Source organism: Myodes glareolus, chromosome 18 (genome assembly GCF_982192425.1).
Source record: "Myodes glareolus chromosome 18, mMyoGla1.1, whole genome shotgun sequence".
Taxonomy (NCBI): Eukaryota; Metazoa; Chordata; class Mammalia; order Rodentia; family Cricetidae; genus Myodes; species Myodes glareolus.
In genome coordinates this window covers 70,814,798-70,832,723 of record NC_142043.1, presented here as the reverse complement: position 1 = coordinate 70,832,723, position 17,926 = coordinate 70,814,798, and the positions used below count along the sequence as shown (strand labels likewise).

The 17,926-nt window shown below is 50.0% G+C and overlaps 4 protein-coding genes across 7 annotated transcripts in view; 2 read left to right on the top strand and 2 right to left on the bottom strand.

Moving 5' to 3' along the window:
* LOC148119248 (H-2 class I histocompatibility antigen, Q10 alpha chain-like) overlaps window positions 1–13,981 on the bottom strand; it is a gene marked incomplete at its 3' end in the record, with an annotated part of 148,002 nt that extends 134,021 nt beyond the window's left edge. Inside the window, exon 1 of the mRNA XM_087897813.1 lies at window positions 13,933–13,981. The remainder of the gene's footprint in view (window positions 1–13,932) is intronic.
* On the top strand, window positions 1,622–3,964 carry LOC148119250 (H-2 class I histocompatibility antigen, D-37 alpha chain-like). Its single transcript, XM_087898647.1, has 5 exons — window positions 1,622–1,709; window positions 1,870–2,139; window positions 2,357–2,632; window positions 3,166–3,441; window positions 3,569–3,964. Exons 1-5 carry the CDS (start codon window positions 1,649–1,651, stop codon window positions 3,826–3,828), a joined length of 1,143 nt encoding a protein of 380 aa, XP_087754773.1. The 5' UTR covers window positions 1,622–1,648; the 3' UTR covers window positions 3,829–3,964.
* On the top strand, window positions 3,577–6,950 carry LOC148119249 (H-2 class I histocompatibility antigen, D-37 alpha chain-like). The gene is given in 10 exon segments (XM_087898651.1): window positions 3,577–3,691; window positions 3,991–4,072; window positions 4,232–4,327; window positions 4,330–4,494; window positions 4,719–4,994; window positions 5,507–5,782; window positions 5,910–6,023; window positions 6,205–6,237; window positions 6,376–6,421; window positions 6,566–6,950. Coding segments are annotated over 9 exon segments (1,077 nt in total). The 5' UTR covers window positions 3,577–3,691; window positions 3,991–4,008; the 3' UTR covers window positions 6,573–6,950.
* Window positions 10,229–14,217, bottom strand: LOC148119247 (H-2 class I histocompatibility antigen, D-37 alpha chain-like). Of its 4 annotated transcripts, none has more exons than XM_087898645.1 (9): window positions 13,933–14,072; window positions 13,365–13,446; window positions 12,934–13,203; window positions 12,413–12,688; window positions 11,429–11,704; window positions 11,193–11,300; window positions 10,979–11,011; window positions 10,776–10,830; window positions 10,229–10,635 (listed from the first exon to the last, which is right to left on the bottom strand). In XM_087898645.1, exons 2-8 carry the CDS (start codon window positions 13,426–13,428, stop codon window positions 10,778–10,780), a joined length of 1,080 nt encoding a protein of 359 aa, XP_087754771.1. In that variant the 5' UTR covers window positions 13,429–13,446; window positions 13,933–14,072; the 3' UTR covers window positions 10,229–10,635; window positions 10,776–10,777. The 4 variants fall into 4 exon arrangements, with proteins under 4 accessions (XP_087754771.1, XP_087754772.1, XP_087754769.1 ...); XM_087898646.1 differs by having other exon boundaries at window positions 13,365–13,602; window positions 13,933–14,070; XM_087898643.1 differs by lacking the exon at window positions 13,365–13,446 and having other exon boundaries at window positions 13,933–14,217.
* Between the last annotated feature and the right edge of the window lie 3,709 nt (window positions 14,218–17,926).

Genomic DNA, 17,926 nt, shown 5'->3' with positions numbered 1-17,926 from the left:
TCGAGGATTCCCTATCCAGAGACTCTAGCTGACCTTGGAGGAACAGGTTCCTACAGTGGAGTAAAAGGAACACTTCTGCATTGCTGTGGGTAATGCAAGCTGGTACAGCCCCTTTGGATGTCAGTGTAGTGATTTCTCAGAAAATTAAGAAACAACCTTCGTCAAGACCCAACAATACCTATTTGGGTATATATCCAAAGGATGTTCAATTGTGCCACAAGGACATGTGCTCAACTATGTTCATAGCAGCCTTGTTTGTCATAGCCAGAACCTGGAAACAACCTAAATGTCCCTCGACCAAAGGGATGGATAAGAAAAATGTGGTATATTTTCACATGGAGTACTACACAGCAGAAAAAAATAACGACAGCTTGAAATTTGCAGGTAAATGGATGGAGCTGGAGAACATTATTTTGAGTGAGGTAACCCAGACACAGACAATTATCACATGTACTCACTTATAGGAGGTTTTTAAACATAAAGCAAAGTAAACCAGCCTAGAAATCACAATACCAGAGAACTTAGACAATAATGTGGACACTAAGAGAGACTTACATAGATCTAATCTACATGGGAAGTAGAAAAGGACAAGATCTCCTGAGTAAATTGGGAGCATGGGAACCTTGGGAGAGGGCTGAAAGGGAGGGAAGAGTCAGGAAGGGGAGCAGAGGAGATTGTAGAGCTCAATAAAACTCAATAAGAGAAAGAGAGAGAGAGAGAGAGAGAGAGAGAGAGAGAGAGAGAGAGAGAGAGAGAGAGAGACCTAGCTTTATTGAGTGAGGACAAAATCCCAAGTCCTCAGAAGTGGCTTTCAGGTTCTGAGCGCATAAAGGTGTGGTTTGGTTTGGGAAGTATAAAAACCTAGTGATTTCAATCTTGCTCTCTCTTCCAGGTTTGTCTAGCGAGGATGGTCGGGATCTCACTGCACGCTTTTCCCAGGCTCTGCTTCCCTATTTTGCCACAGCTGTGTCCTGCCATCCTGCCCCCTCCGGCGCTTTTATTGCTTCAGGCTACACGGACAACAATGGAGTTCAAATGCGTTGAGCCCTGAGAGCAGACAGTGGAGCCAGCGGAAGGAGCTGGAGCACTGGGGACCCACAGGAGCACAGACAGAATTTCCAAACCTGCCTCCAGAACCTGCTCCACCTCTACATCCAGAGTCAGGAGGGTGAGTGACTACCGCGTCAGGGATCACAACCACTCAAGACCTAGGGCAGGGTCCTGAACTCCCCTGATACCAGTGTTCGAGATTCCACAGGAGGCTGTGGGTGTCTGAGTTTTGCTTTGTTTTGGGGACTGTTCCTGCGGGTGGGCGGTATCGGGTTTGCCGGGCTGGGTACGGGGTCAGGTGCCCACACTATCCAGGACACTCACTGCTGCCCCAGAGTGAAGAGGACGTGGGTCCGGTTAAACTCCTAGGTCATGCAGTGACTTTTGACAACGTTTTCTGTATTAAAGACGCCAGAACAATGCCCGGCACTGTTTTCCGTACACACAGTTCCACTTTCAACTCCCACCGGGTTCCTCTCTCCGGACACTCACAGTTCATTGGACACCGAGTTTCTAGAGAAACCAATCAGTGACACAGAGGTTCCAAGTATAGCAGTTGACAGGACTACACCCTTCACTGGCCCCTGTACTGAGGAAAATGTCTTCTTACTGGCTCAAGCTGTTGGCAAGCACCATAGTCCTGGTCCAGACACAGGCTAGTGAGTAAGGGGTGGGGAGACTCTGCGGGAAGGAGCAGGGAGCCGGGTGGGGGCAGTATGCCATAAACGCATCTTACTGCCCTAGTCCGTGTCTCCCCTGCCTTCACCTGGGACCCTGATCCCTGGAGGAGGTCGGGGTCTCACGGTGCATTGTCCCCAGGCTCGCACTCCCTGCGGTATTTCCACACCGCCGTGTCCCGACCTGGCCTCCGGGAGCCGCGGTTCATCGTCGTCGGCTACGTGGACGACACGCAGTTCGTGCGCTTCGACAGTGACACGGAGACTCCTATGATGGGACCGGGGGCGCCGTGGATGGGACAGGAGGGGCCGGAGTATTGGGAGAGGGAGACACGGAAAGCCAGGATCACAGGGAAGCACTTCAAATTGAATCTCCAGACCCTGCGCGGCTACTACAATCAGAGTGACGACGGTGAGTGACCGTGGCCCCGATCACAGACACGACCCCTCCATCTCCCCTGGGACGGACTTGGGTCATCTTCATCCAAACACCTGCCCAGACCCTCTAACAGGAAAGACATCACAGAGTTTGGCTTAGGTTTGGTTGCACTTTTCGTTTCTGAAAGGTCGGATTTAGGACAGGGGGCAGGATGGCCACAAGGTGGCGCTTACCACTGTGTCCCTACCAGAACCTCACACTCTGCAGTGGATGTATGGCTGTGACATGGGTCCAGATGGACGCCTCCTCCGCGGGTACTGTCAGGAGGCCTACGATGGCCGGGATTATATCTTCCTGAACGAGGACCTGAGCTCCTGGACCGCAAATGATGCAGCCTCTCAGATCTCTAAGCACAAATTAGAGAAGGTAGACGAGGCCGACCACCAGAGAGCTTACCTGCAGGGCCCCTGCATAGACTGGCTCCATAGATACCTGCAGTTGGGGAACGCGACCCTGCTGCGCTCAGGAACCTGGAGACTCACCCTCGCTTTTCATCGGTAGTGTGGGGAAAGGCTCTGGGCATACTCAGAGGAAGAATACTGTCCAGCAGGCACCGAGCTGAGGAATAAGGACAGGGAGACGCCAGGCTGCTTTTCCCATTGGGAGACTAGCCCTTTTACAGCAGGTCAGTCTTGACGATGGCCCTGGACCCACAGGAGCTTTTTCTCTCAGGCCTCCTCTGTGGTCACCCTCGGTGTCTCTGGAGTCTGACTCCAGCTTTCCTGAGTCTCCTGGCCCTCACTCAGCTCAGGACCAGAATCCCTTCCCCTCCATCGGTCTGCAGAGCCCTGAAGCCTCCTACCCCAAACTGTCACTCACATCTTAGAGCATCCTGAAGAGCACAAGACCCCGGGGCCTGAACTCTAGCTGGGGTCTATTAATATCAGGACACCCTAATCCCACTCCAGTTTCCCTGTCCATTCCCAGAATGCTCACATGAATACTGCTGAGTTCCCAGAAGAAAGCAAGATGTCACATCTTCACAACTCTTTTCCTCAGACCCCCCAAAGGCACATGTGACCCATCATCCTGGACCTAAAGGTGATGTCACCCTGAGGTGCTGGGCCCTGGGCTTCTATCCTGCTGACATCACACTGACCGGACAGAGGGAGGAGGTGGAACAGACACAGGACACGGAGCTGGTGGAGACCAGACTTTCTGGCGATGGAACCTTCCAGAAGTGGGCAGCCATGGTGGTGCCTTCTGGGGAGGAGCACAAATACACATGCCATGTGCACCATGAAGGGCTGCCTGAGCCCCTGACCCTGAGATGGGGTAAGGAGGGAGTGGGTGCAGAGCTGGGGTCAGGGAAAGCTGGAGCCTTCTGCAGACCTTGAGCAGGGTCAGGGCTGAGAGCTGGTGTCATGACCCTCACCTTACCTCCCTGTCCTTCCTTTCTCAGAGCCTCCTCAGTCCACGGTCCCCATCATGGCAGTCATTGCTGGTCTGGTTCTCCTTGGAGCTCTGGTCATTGGAGCTGTGGTGGCTGTTGTGGCTGTTGTGAGGAAGAGGAGGAGAAACACAGGTAGGAAAGGGCAGGGTCCGAGTTCTCTCTCAGCTCCTTTTAGAAGTGTGCTCTGCCTCATTAATGAGAAACACATCCACAACCTCATTGCTCCTGTCTCTGTGTTGGGTCTGCTGCTAGTTCTGGAAACTTCCTAGGGCCAGGGACTTCCATATACACAGTTCCACTTCCAAGTCCAATCGAGTTCCTTACCCTGGACACAGTTCTCATTGGACACCAAGTTTTTAGAGAAACCAATCAGTGGCACAGAGGCTCCAAAATAAATTAGTTTACAGGAAGCGTATCTACACCCTTCACAGGCTCCTGTACTGAGGAAAATGTCTTCTGCTTCCCCAGTCAAGCTATTGGCATGCTTCATAGTTCTGGTCCAGACACAGGCTAGTGAGTAAGGGGTGGTGACGATTATGCAGGAAGGAGCAGGGAGCCGGGTGGGGGCAGTACCCCATTAACGCATTTTCCTGCCCTAGCCCATGTTTCCCCTGCTTTCACTCGGGACTGTGGTCCCGGGAAGGTCGGGGTCTCACTGCTGGCCGCCCCCAGGATCCCACTCGCTGCAGTATTTCTACACCGCCATGTCCGGCCCGGCCTCAGGGGGGCCGTGGTTCATCGCGGTCGGCTACGTGGACGACACGCAGTTTATGAGAGCAACGAGGAGACTCCGAGGATGGAGCCGAGGACGCCACGGATAGAGCAGGAGGGGACGGAGTATTGGGAGAGGGAGACACTGAAAGCTAGGAACACAGGGAAGAACTTCAAATGGAATCTCAAGACCCTGCGTGGCTACTACAATCAGAGTGACGACGGTGAGTGACCGCGGCCCCGATCACAGAGATGACCCCTCCATTTCCCCTGAGATAGACTTGGGTCATCCTCATCCAAACACCTGCCCAGACCCTCTAACAGGAAGGACCCCACAGAGTTTGGCTCAGGTTTAGGTTGCCCTTTTGTTCTGAAAGGTCGGGTTAAGGATGCAGTGACAGGGGACAGGGTGGCCGTAAGGTGGCGCTAACCACTGTGTCCCCGCCAAAAACTCACACTCTGCAGTGGATTTATGGTTGTGACCTGAGTCCAGATGGGAGCCTGCTCCGCGGGTACTGTCAGGAGGCCTACGATGGCCGGGATTATATCTCCCTGAATGAGGACCTGCGCTCCTGGACCGCAACTGACACGGCCTCTCAGATCTCTAAGCGCAAGTCAGAGGACCCAGAAGAGGCCGACCACCAGAGAGCTTACCTACAGGGCCCCTGCATAGACTGGCTCCAGAGATACCTGCAACTGGGGAAGGCAACCCTGCTGCGCTCAGGTACCTGGAGTCCCATCCTCAATTTTCCTAGGTCGTGTGGGAGAAATGTTTGGGGAATTCTCAGAGAAAGAACCCTGTCCAGCAGGCACCGAGCTGAGGAATAAGGACAGGGAATAAGGACTAATCCTTTTACAGCAGGTCAGCCTTGACGATGGCCCTGGACCCACAGGACCTTTTTCTCTCAGGCCTCCTTCTGTGGTCACCCTCGGTGTCTGTGGAGTCTGACTCCAGCTTTTCTGAGTCTCCTGGCCCTCACTCAGCTCAGGACCAGAATCCCTTCCCCTCCATCAGTCTGCAGAGCCCTGAAGCCTCCTACCCCAAACTGTCACTCACATCTTAGAGCATCCCTAGAGCACATGACCTCAGGGCCTGTGCTCTGGCTGGGGTCTATTAATATCAGGACACCCTAATCCCACCCCAGGTCCCCTGTCCATTCCCAGAATGGTCACATGAACACTGCTGAGTCCCCAGAAGAAAGCAAGATGTCTCATCTTCACAACTCTTTTCCTCAGACCCCCCAAAGGCACATGTGACCCATCATCCTGGACCTAAAGGTGACATCACCCTGAGGTGCTGGGCCCTGGGCTTCTACCCTGCTGACATCACCCTGACCTGGCAGAGGGAGGAGGAGGAACAGACTCAGGACATGGAGCTGGTGGAGACCAGACCTTCTGGGGATGGAACCTTCCAGAAGTGGGCATCTCTGGTGGTGCCTTCTGGGGAGGAGCACAAATACACATGCCATGTGCACCATGAGGGGCTGCCTGAGCCCCTGACCCTGAGATGGGGTAAGGAGGGAGTGGGTGCAGAGCTGGGGTCAGGGAAAGCTGGAGCCTTCTGCAGACCTTGAGCAGGGTCAGGGCTGAGAGCTGGGGTCATGGCCCTGACCTTCCCTTCCTGTCCATCCCTTCCCAGAGCCTCCTCAGTCCACGGTCCCCATCGCGGCAGTCATTGCTGGTCTGGTTCTCCTTGGAGCTGTGATCATTGCAGCTGTGGTGGCTGTTGTGAGGAAGAGGAGGAGAAACACAGGTAGGAAAGGGCAGGGTCTGAGTTCTCTCTCAGCCCCTTTTAGAAGTGTGCTCTGCCTCATTAATGGGAAACAAGTTTACACCCATCATTGCCCTTGTCTCTAGCCTAGATCTGCTGTCAGTTCTGAAAACATTCTTGGGTTGCAGTCTTTCCTGGTCACTCACAGTTTTTCTTGTCACAGGTGGAAAAGGAGGGGACTATGCTCATGTTTTAGGTAAGTTTGGGGAGCAGGATTGTCCCTGAGACCCTTGGGATGGAGTTGAGCTTGTGGGGAACCCAGCCAGCTCCATATCCTCCTCCAGCCACAGCCTCTCAGTCTCCTGAATGTGCCTTTTCCTTTCTTCTCCTGCAGGCAGCAACAGTGCCCAGAGCTGTCTTGTCTCTGGAGGCTTGAAAAGGTGACACCCTGGGGGCCTGGGATTGGGGCTGGGGTGAGGTAAAGAGGAGAGGACTGGGATCCAGGGATTCTCAGGATTCCGACATTTGAATGAGTCACTGCAGGCCTTTGCGATGTCTTTATATTGACTGCTCATGTCTCTCAGTTCCTAGTTCAGACTGCTGCCTCATGGAGACATGTTCTGACTCAAAAATCAACAAACGTCTGAAGCTGTCTGCTTTCTCCTGTGGGAACAATGTGAAGAACTGGGGAGCCCACCTGGTGAGGCTCTATACCTGGATCCCTTCCCTGTACTGCCCTGTGCTCTCTTCCCAGCCAAATTCCTTGTCCAGCCAGGCAGGAGGGCACATCCCCATTGTCACCTCCCTGCTGCCCTGAGCTGCAGCCCCTGACCTCCCCACTGAAAATAAGAATCTGAATGTGAACTTGATTCTTCATGTGTCCTTGACATGGGAGATTAGCAGATCAACCTAAAGGAGAGAATTCTGAGAGTGTGGTGGAGAAAATAAATGTCAGCATGGAGAACCTTCCAGGAACTGTGTTTGCTGTGCTCAGTGTCAGGGTGGGGGACAGGAGGAATCTGTGGGAGCTGAGTGAGGGTGGGGCTGTGTCAGGTGGTGCTCAGTCATGTGGTGTGCTCACTCCTCAGCTGTGTCCTCCTTGGCTCTCTGTCCTTGTCACTTAGTATAACCACACGTGACAGAGTCTGGTCACAGGGACACAGGGCTGCTCTAACAGGTTACCCTGAACTCAGTGCTGGCTGTGGCTCTTCCCCCTTGTCTTATGAGTTTATATCTCGCCTTTTTAGTTAGTATGGAGGACTAGGCCTGTTCTTGTTCCTGTGAGTGGTGTCTGCCTCATTATCCTGTGGGGTCCCTGAGTGACAGCAGTAGGAGGTGTTTTCCATCCCTGTCCCCTCAACTCAAGGCCCAACTAGGCCCCCCCGCACTCAAGAGCCTGTGGGCTGAGGAGATGAGCTTCAGCCTCCTGAGCTCCTGCCTCCTTCCATGGTTGTTGTCTGGAGGTTCTCCCCTCCCCATCTTTGAGAATCCAACTCCTGTCTGTAGGATCAGCAGAGAGGACTGATCCACAGGTTCTCAACATGGATCTGGTCCTGTGGAACTGCGTTCTGCTGTGCTCCACTTTACCACACCACACACACACACACACACACACACACACACACACACACACGCTCAGAAAACATGCTTGGCAGGTTCACAGCGTTACAGTCTCAAGCTTCTGGCCCTTGAGGACAAACAGTTACATGGTGACTTTGTGTTGAATTCTTCCTCTCACACCAACACTTGCTGAAGACTTTCCAGCATTGACCCCATCTCCTGTGGAAGGTCAAGCTAGATGCAGAAGGCTCAGCTGCAGTCATGAGCTGAGAGGTGCCAGGTTCAAATTCTGTAAGCAAAACTATTTCCACACCCTAACTCCACCCTCCACCCTTTTAACAGAGTTGAATATTAGAACTTTTATCTTGGGGAAGATAGTTTGGGACTTGGCTTTTGTATGAATTTTAACTGTAAAAATACAGATTTTTTTCTTCTGCCTGTGAAAATGGAGATAAAGCTGTGGACATCTCTCATTTTAATTGGCCTGTAGGGACACTGGTGTTTGCATTGAGGTCTCTGCCAGTTAAGTTATTGGGGATGTAAGTGATCAGCAGACACACTGGGAAACCAGAGTCTTGATAATGAGGAGTCCTACCGCGCCAGCACGGTCTGGAACCATGAGTCTCGGCGGGTGTCCAGGTTGAATGAAATCCACAGAGCAGGAGGTTTAGGTGAAACTGCAGCTCTTTTATTGTTCTGCTGGGGCTAGCTTTCATACCATGGCAACAAATGGGGAGGGGGCTGCGAAGGGACTGTCACCTGACCCCAGTAGGGATCAAGGACTGATCACGTGCACCCCACATTCACCTGTCCCCAGTAGGGACTGTCACCTGACCCCAGCAGGGATCAAGGAATAATCACATGCACTCAAACTTCCTCATCCAACTCCAGGAGCAGAGGGAAGTTAAGATTCTTTGCAGATAAGCACCTCAAATGGGGGCAGGGAAATATAACTCGGGGTAGCAATTCCCACAGAGTCCAGTTCTTAAGGCACTTAGTGATGATGGGGGCAGCCATGATAAGCAGAGTATGGACAGGTCACCCAAAGGAAGTTCTTTATTTCCAACGATTATCACCTGACAGAGTAGAACTGGGCCCTCAATAAATTTAATAAGAAGTCTGAGTCTCAGTAGTTGAACCTGAGGCAATACCTGGTTGTAGGAGGAACCACAAACTGAGATTACCTGACCCCACCCAAAAACAGACCATTCAAAGGAAATGCCTGGGATTCCAAGCCTGCCAGAGCACAATTGACCAGGACACCCCCACCTTTACTACTATAAAAACCCAATTCTACTTGAGCTTGGGGCTCTTGGTTATTCCAATATGTTGGACACACGGAGAGACAGAGTTTGTAAACTTGATTAAAATAAAGGCTCTTTTACATATGGAACTCAGTTTCCTTGTTGGTTCGTGCAGGGATGGGGGGAGCGGGGTGGGGTAGGGGGGGTCGGGGTGACCTCGTGGATTTGGGCATAACAAGGAGAGCATCCTCAGCCTCTCTGTGAATTCTGCCCTGTCCTCAGTAAACTTGCAATCATGTTCCCAGACTGTCACAAGACCCTGTGCTGTTAGAGACCGTGAACTTCCTAAATAAACTTTACGAGCTATACCATGATTTTCACACAACTGATACTTTGTTTAAACAACAACATTTTACTACAATTTCATCATAAATGTGCGTTGTGATTAAATGAACTACAGGATTTGTAGGCTCTTTTGTCTCCCGTGGGCAGCATCCCTGCTGATGGACTTGAAGTGGCCTCAGAGTTGGCACACAAAGCACCCAGACAGGAAATTCTCAGCACAAAGAAGATTGCCCAAGAGGGACAAGGGAGAGGGGGTTGGCTAGCTCTGGGTGGAACAAAAACAGCAGCAGAAGTGGTTTTTAAGCGGGGTGGGGCTGTGTTGGAATGAACTGCTTAAGTCCTGATTGGATGTTTGTCAGTGTAGCCAAATAAGGAATTTTGATTGCTGGACCTTGATGTTTTAAAATTGGACCTTGGTGCTCAACCTGCAGGGCAAACACTTGTATGGATTTAAGAGCTTTTTCAGGATACAAACCTGGGTCCTATCTTAACTCATTTATGAGCCATCTAGGAAGTCAGAATTCTCCCACAATACATGAAAATGTTAGTAACCTAAACTTCAAACACAAAGATAATGAGAAAGTTGTGTTCTTCAACACAGTCCTGATATAAGACAATTGTTTGCTATAGAGAAGTTATGTCAAGTGGAATGTACCAGACCAGTATCTCTCAAGTTAGCACTGCAAACTGAATAATTTTACGACAGAGAAGCACTGTGCTATCTCTCACGCTTTCACTCAGCACGCAGGATTACAGAACAATTCTAGCAGTGTTCTGTGTTCATCGTGACATGTTACTCTGAGGTCCAGGAAACAAAGGCTCAGCTCTCCATGATAACGACATAAATTAGACAAGTTGTAGGTAGGCTTTACATCCTCCTTAATTCTGTTGTCAGCTGCTCTTGACAGACATCTTCTATACGTTGAACTGACTTTGTTTGGTGCAGCATAAGAGAATTTAATGATTTGGTTTTCAATAAAATAACATTAAATGCAACAATTATATTTCTGTTTTTAAAAAGAGAGCTCATGTGCCGCACCAGCACAGCAACTGTCCTTCTTCTGAGCGAGGGACGTCGGGATTAACACGCAGCACAGCTTCAGGTTCTGCAGACATGCCTTTATTCCACTTTCCTACACAGTATAAATAGCCCTCAGCAGGGGAGGCCAAGACAGCAAAAGCAGGAAGCTCATCACAGTAACTCAATGTCTTAGAGGTAAACATCCTTAGAAACATTGCTAAATACAACAACTTGTTCCCGTTTTTGTTCCTGTTTTCAACCAAGTGCAAGAGTGCAAAACAGATCAAGTGGGGGTGTGAAGGCCTGTCCTCTAGGGACCCAACAGGACCTGGTGTGCGCTCCCCAGTTCTTCACATTGAGCCCCTAGGATCACAGGGAACATCATACACTATTGCTGAGAGTGAACTGAGGGGCTCTGGATGTCACAGGAGAGACCTGAACACATCGTCTGTCACTCCATCCACTCTAGGCAGCTGTCTTCACCCTATAGAACAAGAGTCATGAACAATCACTGTGAAAACAACATCCCAACAACCTACCACTCACTCAGAGGAGATTCTGGAGGTCCCTGAAACTCATTTATGTCCATTCTGCCCCTCCCCAAGTCAGGTCTCAGAGTGTCACCTTTACAATCCGGGAGAGACACTGGGAACTGTGACTCTCTGGGAACTGTTCCTGCCTAGGGTAAAATTATGTATTAATGGAAAGGTAAAAACAGGGACCCCAGAATATTTTGGTGGAGCTATTATGGATTTCCAGGGCTCCCCAAAAAATCCAGCTTCAACCCAAAGGCTTCAGGGACAATCCTGTTCATTCCTCACACTTACTTGGAGCTGGAGCATAGTCCCCTCCTTCTTCACCTGTGAGAAAAAAAGCTGTGAGAGACCAGGGAAGTCCCCGACCCTAGGAAGTTTCCAGAACTGACAGCAGACCCAATATAGAGACAGGAGCAATGAGGGCTGTGGATGTTTTTCCCAATAATGAGGCAGAACACACTTCCAAATTGGTCAGAGAGAGAACTCAGACTCTGCCCTTTCCTACCTGTGTTTCTCCTCCTCTTCCTCACAACACCCACCACAGCCACCACAGTTCCAAGGAGAACCAGACCAGCAATGACTGCCATGATGGGAACCGTGGACCCAGGAGGCTCTGAGAAAGGAAGGACAGGGAGGGAAGGTGAGGGTCATGACCCCAGTTCTCAACCCTGACCCTGCTCAGGGTCTGCAGAAGGCTCCAGCTTTTCCCTGACCCCAGCTCTGCACCCACTCCCTCCTTACCCCATCTCAGGGTGAGGGGCTCAGGCAGTCCCTTATGGTCCACATGGCATGTGTATTTGTGCTCCTCTCCAGAAGGCACCACCAGAGATGCCCACTTCTGGAAGGTTCCATCCCCAGAAGGCCTGGTTTCCACCAGCTCCATGTTCTGAGTCTGTTCCTCCTCCTCCCTCTGCCAGGTCAGGGTGATGAAGGCAGGGTAGAAGCCCAGGGCCCAGCACCTCAGGGTGACATCACCTTTAGGTCCAGGATGATGGGTCACATGTGCCTTTGGGGGGTCTGAGGAAAAGAGTTGTTCATGTGACCATTCTGGGAATGGACAGGGAACTCCTCGTGGTGTGATACACGCCCTCGTGGTGTGATACAGATTATTAGAAATGGGTTAATCAAGATGTGAGAGTTAGCCAGTAACTAACTCTATAGAGATAATGGGCCAGGCAGTATTTAAATGAATACAACTTATGTGTTATTATTTCTGGGGCTAAGCTAGCTGTGCGGGAGCCGGGCAGGATGAAAAGCAGGCCTGCCCGCAGCCCCTCACTACAGAAACTGGTGTGGGATTAGGGTGTCCTGATATTAATAGACCCCAGCTAGAGTTCAGGCCCCGGAGTCATGTGCTCTAGGGATGCTCTAAGATGTGAGTGACAGTTTGGGGTAGGAGGCTTCAGGGCTCAGCAGACTGATGGAGGAGAAGGAGTGAGGCCCTGAGTGAGGGCCAGGAGACTCAGGAAGGCTGGAGTCAGACTCCAGAGACACCGAGTGTGGGGCACAGAAGGAGGCCTGAGAGAAAAAGCTCCTGTGGGTCCAGGGTCATAGTCAAGACTGACCTGCTGTAAAAGAGTTAGTCTCCCAATGGGAAAACCAGCCTGGAGTCTCCCTCTCCTTATTCCTTAGCCCAGTGTCTGCTGGACAGTGTTGTTCCTCTGAGTATGCCCAGAGCCTTTATACCTCAATACTGAGGAAAAGCAAGGATGGGTCTCCAGGTACCTGAGCGCAGCAGGGTCGTGTTCCCCAACTGGAGGTATCTATGGAGCCAGTCTATGCAGGGGCCCTGCAGGTAAGCTCTCTGGTGGTAGGCCTCGTCCATGTCCTCTGACTTGCGCTTAGAGATCTGAGAGGCCGCGTCAGTTGCGGTCCAGGAGTGCAGGTCTTCGTTCAGGAAGATATAATCCCGGCCATCGTAGGCCTCCTGACAGTACCCACGGAGTAGACGCCCATCTGGACCCATGTCACAGCCATACATCCACTGCAGAGTGTGAGGTTCTGGTGGGGGACACAGTGCTTAGCGCCACCTTGTGGCACCCGTGACCCCTATCTGTGCTTCCACAACCCGACCTTTCAGAATCAAAAATGAAACCGAAACCTGAGCCAATCTCTGCGGGGTCTTTCCTGTTTGAGGGTCTGGGCAGGTGTTTGGATGAAACTTCAACTCAGCGGTGAAGATGACCCTAGCCTCTCTCAGGGGAGATGGAGGGGTCGTGTCTGTGATCGGGGCCGCGGTCACTCACCGTCGTCACTCTGATTGTAGTAGCCACGCAGGGTCTGTAGATTCCATTTGAAGTTCTTCCCTGTGTTCCTGGCTTTCACGGTCTCCCTCTCCCAATACTCCGGCTCCTCCTGTTTCATCCACAGCGACCGCGGCTCCATCCTCGGAGTTTCCGCGTCGCTGTCGTAGCGCACGAACTGCGTGTCGTCCACGTAGCCGACCGCGATGAACCGGGGCTCCCCGAGACCGGGTCGGGACACGGCGGTGTAGAAATACCGCAGGGAGTGCAAGCCTGGGTGAGGTCAGCAGTGAGACACCGACCCTCATCCCAGGACCAGGGTCCCAGGCGAAGGCAGGGGAGACTCGGGCCTGGGCAGTAAGATACGTTTACGGGGTACTGCCCCCACCCGGCTCCCTGCTCCTTCCCGCAGAGTCTCCCCACCCCTTACTCACTAGCCTGTGTCTGGACCAGGACTATGGTGCTTGCTAACAGCTTGAGCCAGTAAGAAGAAGACATGGTCCTCAGTACAGGGGCCTGTGAAGGGTGTAGAAGCGATTCCCGTAAACTGTTCTACTCGGAACCTCTGTGTCACTGATTGGTTTCTCTAGAAACTCGGTGTCCAATGAGAACTGTGAGTGCATGCATCTTTTGTGTCCGGAGAGAGGAGCCCGGTGGGAGTTGAAAGTGGAACTGTGTGTACGGAAAACATTGCCGGACATTGTTCTCTCGTCTTTAATACAGAAAATGCTGTCAAAAATCACTGCATGATCTAGGTCTTTAATCTGACCCACATCCTCTTCACTTTGGGGCAGCCGTGAATGTTCTGGATAGTGTGGGCACCTGGCCCTTACCCAGCCCGGCCAACCCGATACTGCCCACCCGCAGGAACAGTCCCCAAACCTAAAGCAAAACTCTGCCACCCACAACCTCCTGAGGAATCTCAAACACTGTGATCAGCCGAGTTCCGGACCTTTGTTGGGGGCATGAGGCGTCTTGACCCCCGACCTGGAAGTCACTCACCGTCCTGACTCTGGTTGTAGAGGTGGAGCAGGTTCTGATGGCAGCTTTGGAAATTGTCAGTGCCCCTGTGGGTCCCCAGTGCTCCTTCTGCACTCTTTACCCTCCATAATTCGGGTTCAAACCACATGAACTTCTGTTGTCCACGTAGCCCACAGTAATGAACAGGGCTGGAGGGGGCAGGACAGCAGGATGTAGTGGTGGCAAAATAGGGAATCAGAGCGCAGTGAGATCCCAACACTCCTCACAGAGACAAACCTGGAAGCAAGTCAGAGCAAGATTGAAACCAGCAACAGTTTAAACTTCCCAATCCAAACCACACCCTTATGCTCTCAGAAACTGAAAGCCATTTCTGAGGACTTGGGACTTTGTCCAGACTCAATAAACCTAGGTTGGTCTCTCTCTTTCTTTTTCTCTTTCTCTCATTGATTTTTATTGAGCTCTACATTTTTCTCTGCTCCCCTCCCTGCCTCTCCCCTCCCTTTCAACCCTTCCCCAAGGTCCCCATGCTCCCAATTTACTAAGGAGATCTTGTCTTTTTCTACTTCCCGTGTAGATTAGATCTACGTAAGTCTCTCTTAGGGTCCTCATTGTTGTCTAGGTTCTATAGGATTGTGATTTGTAGGCTGGTTTTATTTTCTTTATGTTTTAAAACCACCTATGAGTGAGTACATGTGATAATTGTCTTTCTGGATCTGGGTTACCTCACTCAAAATAATGTTTTCTAGCTCCATCCATTTTCCTGCAAAATTCAAGATGTCATTTTTTCTGCTGTGTAGTACTCCATTGTGTAAATGTACCACATTTTCCTTATCCATTGTTTGTTCGAGGGGCATTTAGGTTGTTTCCAGGTTCTGGCTATGACAAACAAAGCTGCTATGAACATAGTTGAGCACATGTCCTTTAGGCAAGATTGAACATCCTTTGGATATATACCCAAAAGTGGTATTACTGGGTTGTGATCCAGCTGCCCTCACTCCCCCAGACTGGCAGGGGAATTTCCTTGTGGTCTGTAATTGACAAGGATGTTTGTGTTCTTTCTGACTGGTGGGTCGCCACAGAAGGAGTAGAGGTATAAAAGGTTGCTGGGCAAAATAAAGGTTGCTGTTCTTCCGCCTGAAAAGACACCTCCCTGTCTCAATCCCTGCAGTTTTGGCTATTCAGGCTGCACTGGCTGCAGCAAGTGGAGGTCCCTCCGAGATCTGGAAAGTGGGGATACCTGAACAGGGTCGCTCCAACCACCGGCTAAAACGAGGAGCGTATTGGGGAAGGTAAAGTGTTTTTATTTTTCATCCCCAGAGATAACTCTGAAGGACATCCTCCAAAAGATAAGCAAGTATAAAGAGGCGGGAGGGTGAATTGAAAGGCCTCAAAAAGTAATTAGAACTCTTACAACAACAAGGTACGGAAGTAACAAGGAAGACAGCCAAAGATTTTGTACAGGAGGAGGTTTAAATGTACCAGACTGGGAACAAGCCAAGTCAGATTAAAATGAGTATGTGTTTTTTCATCCCCAGAGATGCTCTGAGGAATGACCTCTGGAAGATTGGACAGTAGGGAAGTAATAAAAAGGAGGCAGGAAGGTGAATTGAGGCCTCAAAAGATAGAATGTGTAGAGATATATGTTATTGTGTTGATTGTGTTGTCCTTTGTGTTCTGGACTGGAGAAAGACATTTTATTCTGGGAACTGCTAAGAAAGGTATTTTGACTTTAAAATACAGGCCTCAGGATTTGATGCTTTGAAAAAGAGGTTCTGCTTTTGTCTCCACAGAGGATGAGAACCTATGGATTTATTGCAAATTTCTGTGGTTTGAATCACCGAGACCCCTGAAATGTTGATGTAAAATATCCCCCCAAGAATGCAGCACCCCCACTCAACAGGAAGTAGCCAGACAGGTTGAGGACGCCCAAACTCCCTAAAAGATTGTTAAAGTGGGGTCCCTTCAATGGTTCCAGAGCAGGAACAGCAAGCGTGCTTCCCTGAGTTCTGTTCCACTCCATGCAGGAATTTGGATCCAGAGTGAGTGCGGCTGGAGCAGAGCTTTGCCACCACAGCTACTGCTGCCGGACAGACTGTGCAGACGGCTGAGACTGTCAACCAGCTTGCTGAAAAGAGTCAGCAATGCTTTGGACATACTCAGTTGGGCATATTGACCTTGAACCAGCAAGTAGCTCTGGTTCAGGAGCAAGTGGACTATCTTTGGACTTTTCAACAGTTAATCATGTTATGTGTGTTACTCATGGCACTGTATTGCATGCTTCTGCTACTGTTATGGAACTCAACCGTCATACGAGAGGGGTGTGGAATACTGCTTTGTTAATTTTACCACCCAGTTAGTGTATGCTAGATGGTTGCAGCGCTGGTCTGGCTCCTTGGCGCTGTCAGTCCTGTGGATACTTGGTTTAGGGCTATGTGTCTGGGTAGCCACAAACCAGCAATACTTTGGGGGCAGGATGCTACCTAAGACAGGGAATATTCGAGGGCTATTCCCTATGACAGGCAAGGTATTATAAAATAAAATGGGGGCATTGTTTGATCCAGCTGCCCTCACTCCCCCTGACCAGCAGGGAAACTTCCTTGTGGTCTGTAATTGAAAAGGATGGTTGTGTTCTTTCTGGCCGGTGGGTCTCCACAGAAGGAGTAGAGGTATAAAAGGTTACTGGGCAAAATAAAGGTTGCTGTTCTTCCACCTGAAAAGAAGCCTTGTATCTCAATCCCGGCACACACCCCCCCCCCACACACACACCAGTCTTGGCTCTACCCAGGCTGCGCTGGCTGCAGCAGGTTACCTCACTCAAAACAGTGTTTTCTAGCTCCATTCATTTGCCTGCAAAATTCAAGATGTCATTATTTTTTTCTGCTGTGTAGTATTCCATTGTGTAAATGTACCACATTTTCCTTATCCATTCTTCAGTCAAAGGGCATTTAGGTTGTTTCCAGGTTCTGGCTATGATAAACAAAGCTGCTACGAACATAGTTGAGCACATGTCCTTGTGGTATGATTGAGCATCCTTTGGATATATACCCAAAAGTGGTATTACTGGATCTTGAGGAAGATTGTTTCCTAATTTTCTGAGAAATCACCATAGTGATATCCAAAGGGGCTGTACCAGCTTGCATTCCAAACAGCAGTGCAGGAGTGTTCCCTTTTCCCCACAACATCTCCAGCATAAGTTGTCATCAGTGTTTTTGATCTTGGTCATTCTTACAGGTGTAAGATGGAATCTCAGAGTTGTTTTGATTTGATTTCTCTGATGACTAAGGATGTTGAACATTTTTTTAAGTGTCTTTCAGCCATTTTAGATTCTTCTGTTGAGAGTTCTCTGTTTAGGTCTGTACTCTAATTTTTATTGGATTATTTGTTGTTTTGATGACCAATTTCTTGAGTTCTTTGTATATTTCAGAGATCAGACCTCTGTCTGATGTGGGGTTAATGAAGATCTTTTCCATTCTGTAGGCTGTCATTTTGTCTTGTTGAGCATGTTCTTTGCTTTACAGAAGCTTTTCAGTTTCAGGAGGTCCCATTTATTAATTGTTTCTCTCAGTGTCTGTGCTGCTGGGGTTCTATTTAGGAAGTGATCTCCTGTGCCAATGTGTTCAAGTGTACTTCCCACTTTCTCTTCTATGAGGTTCAGTGTGGCTGGCTTTATGTTAAGGTCTTTGATCCATTTGGACTTGAGTTTTGTGCATGGTGATAGATATGGTCTATTTTCATTCTTCTACATGTTGATATCCAGTTTTACCAACACCATTTGTTAAATATGCTTTCTTTTTTTCCATTTGATATTTTTTGCTTCTTTGTCAAAAGCAGGTGTTCGAAGGTATGTGGATTAATATCTACGTCTTCAATCCAGTACTCTTGGTCCTCCTGTCTGATCTTATGCCAATACCAGGCTGTTTTCAGTCCTGTAGCTCTGTAGTAGAGTTTGAAGTCAGGGATTGTGATGCCTCCAGAAGTTCTTTTATTGTCCAGGATTGTTTTGGATATCCTGGGT

Excerpts from the sequence above, each read along its gene's own strand:
- LOC148119250 (XM_087898647.1), top strand. The coding sequence starts at position 1,649 with ATGTCTTCTTACTGGCTCAAGCTGTTGGCAAGCACCATAGTCCTGGTC. Across the intron at positions 2,633-3,165 it reads CGCGACCCTGCTGCGCTCAG|ACCCCCCAAAGGCACATGTG; the intron begins GAACCTGGAGAC and ends TCTTTTCCTCAG. Across the intron at positions 3,442-3,568 it reads GCCCCTGACCCTGAGATGGG|AGCCTCCTCAGTCCACGGTC; the intron begins GTAAGGAGGGAG and ends TTCCTTTCTCAG.
- LOC148119247 (XM_087898643.1), bottom strand. The coding sequence starts at position 14,059 with ATGTGGTTTGAACCCGAATTATGGAGGGTAAAGAGTGCAGAAGGAGCA. Across the intron at positions 12,689-12,933 it reads CTACAATCAGAGTGACGACG|AACCTCACACTCTGCAGTGG; the intron begins GTGAGTGACCGC and ends GTCCCCCACCAG. Across the intron at positions 11,301-11,428 it reads GCCCCTCACCCTGAGATGGG|AGCCTCCTGGGTCCACGGTT; the intron begins GTAAGGAGGGAG and ends TTCCTTTCTCAG.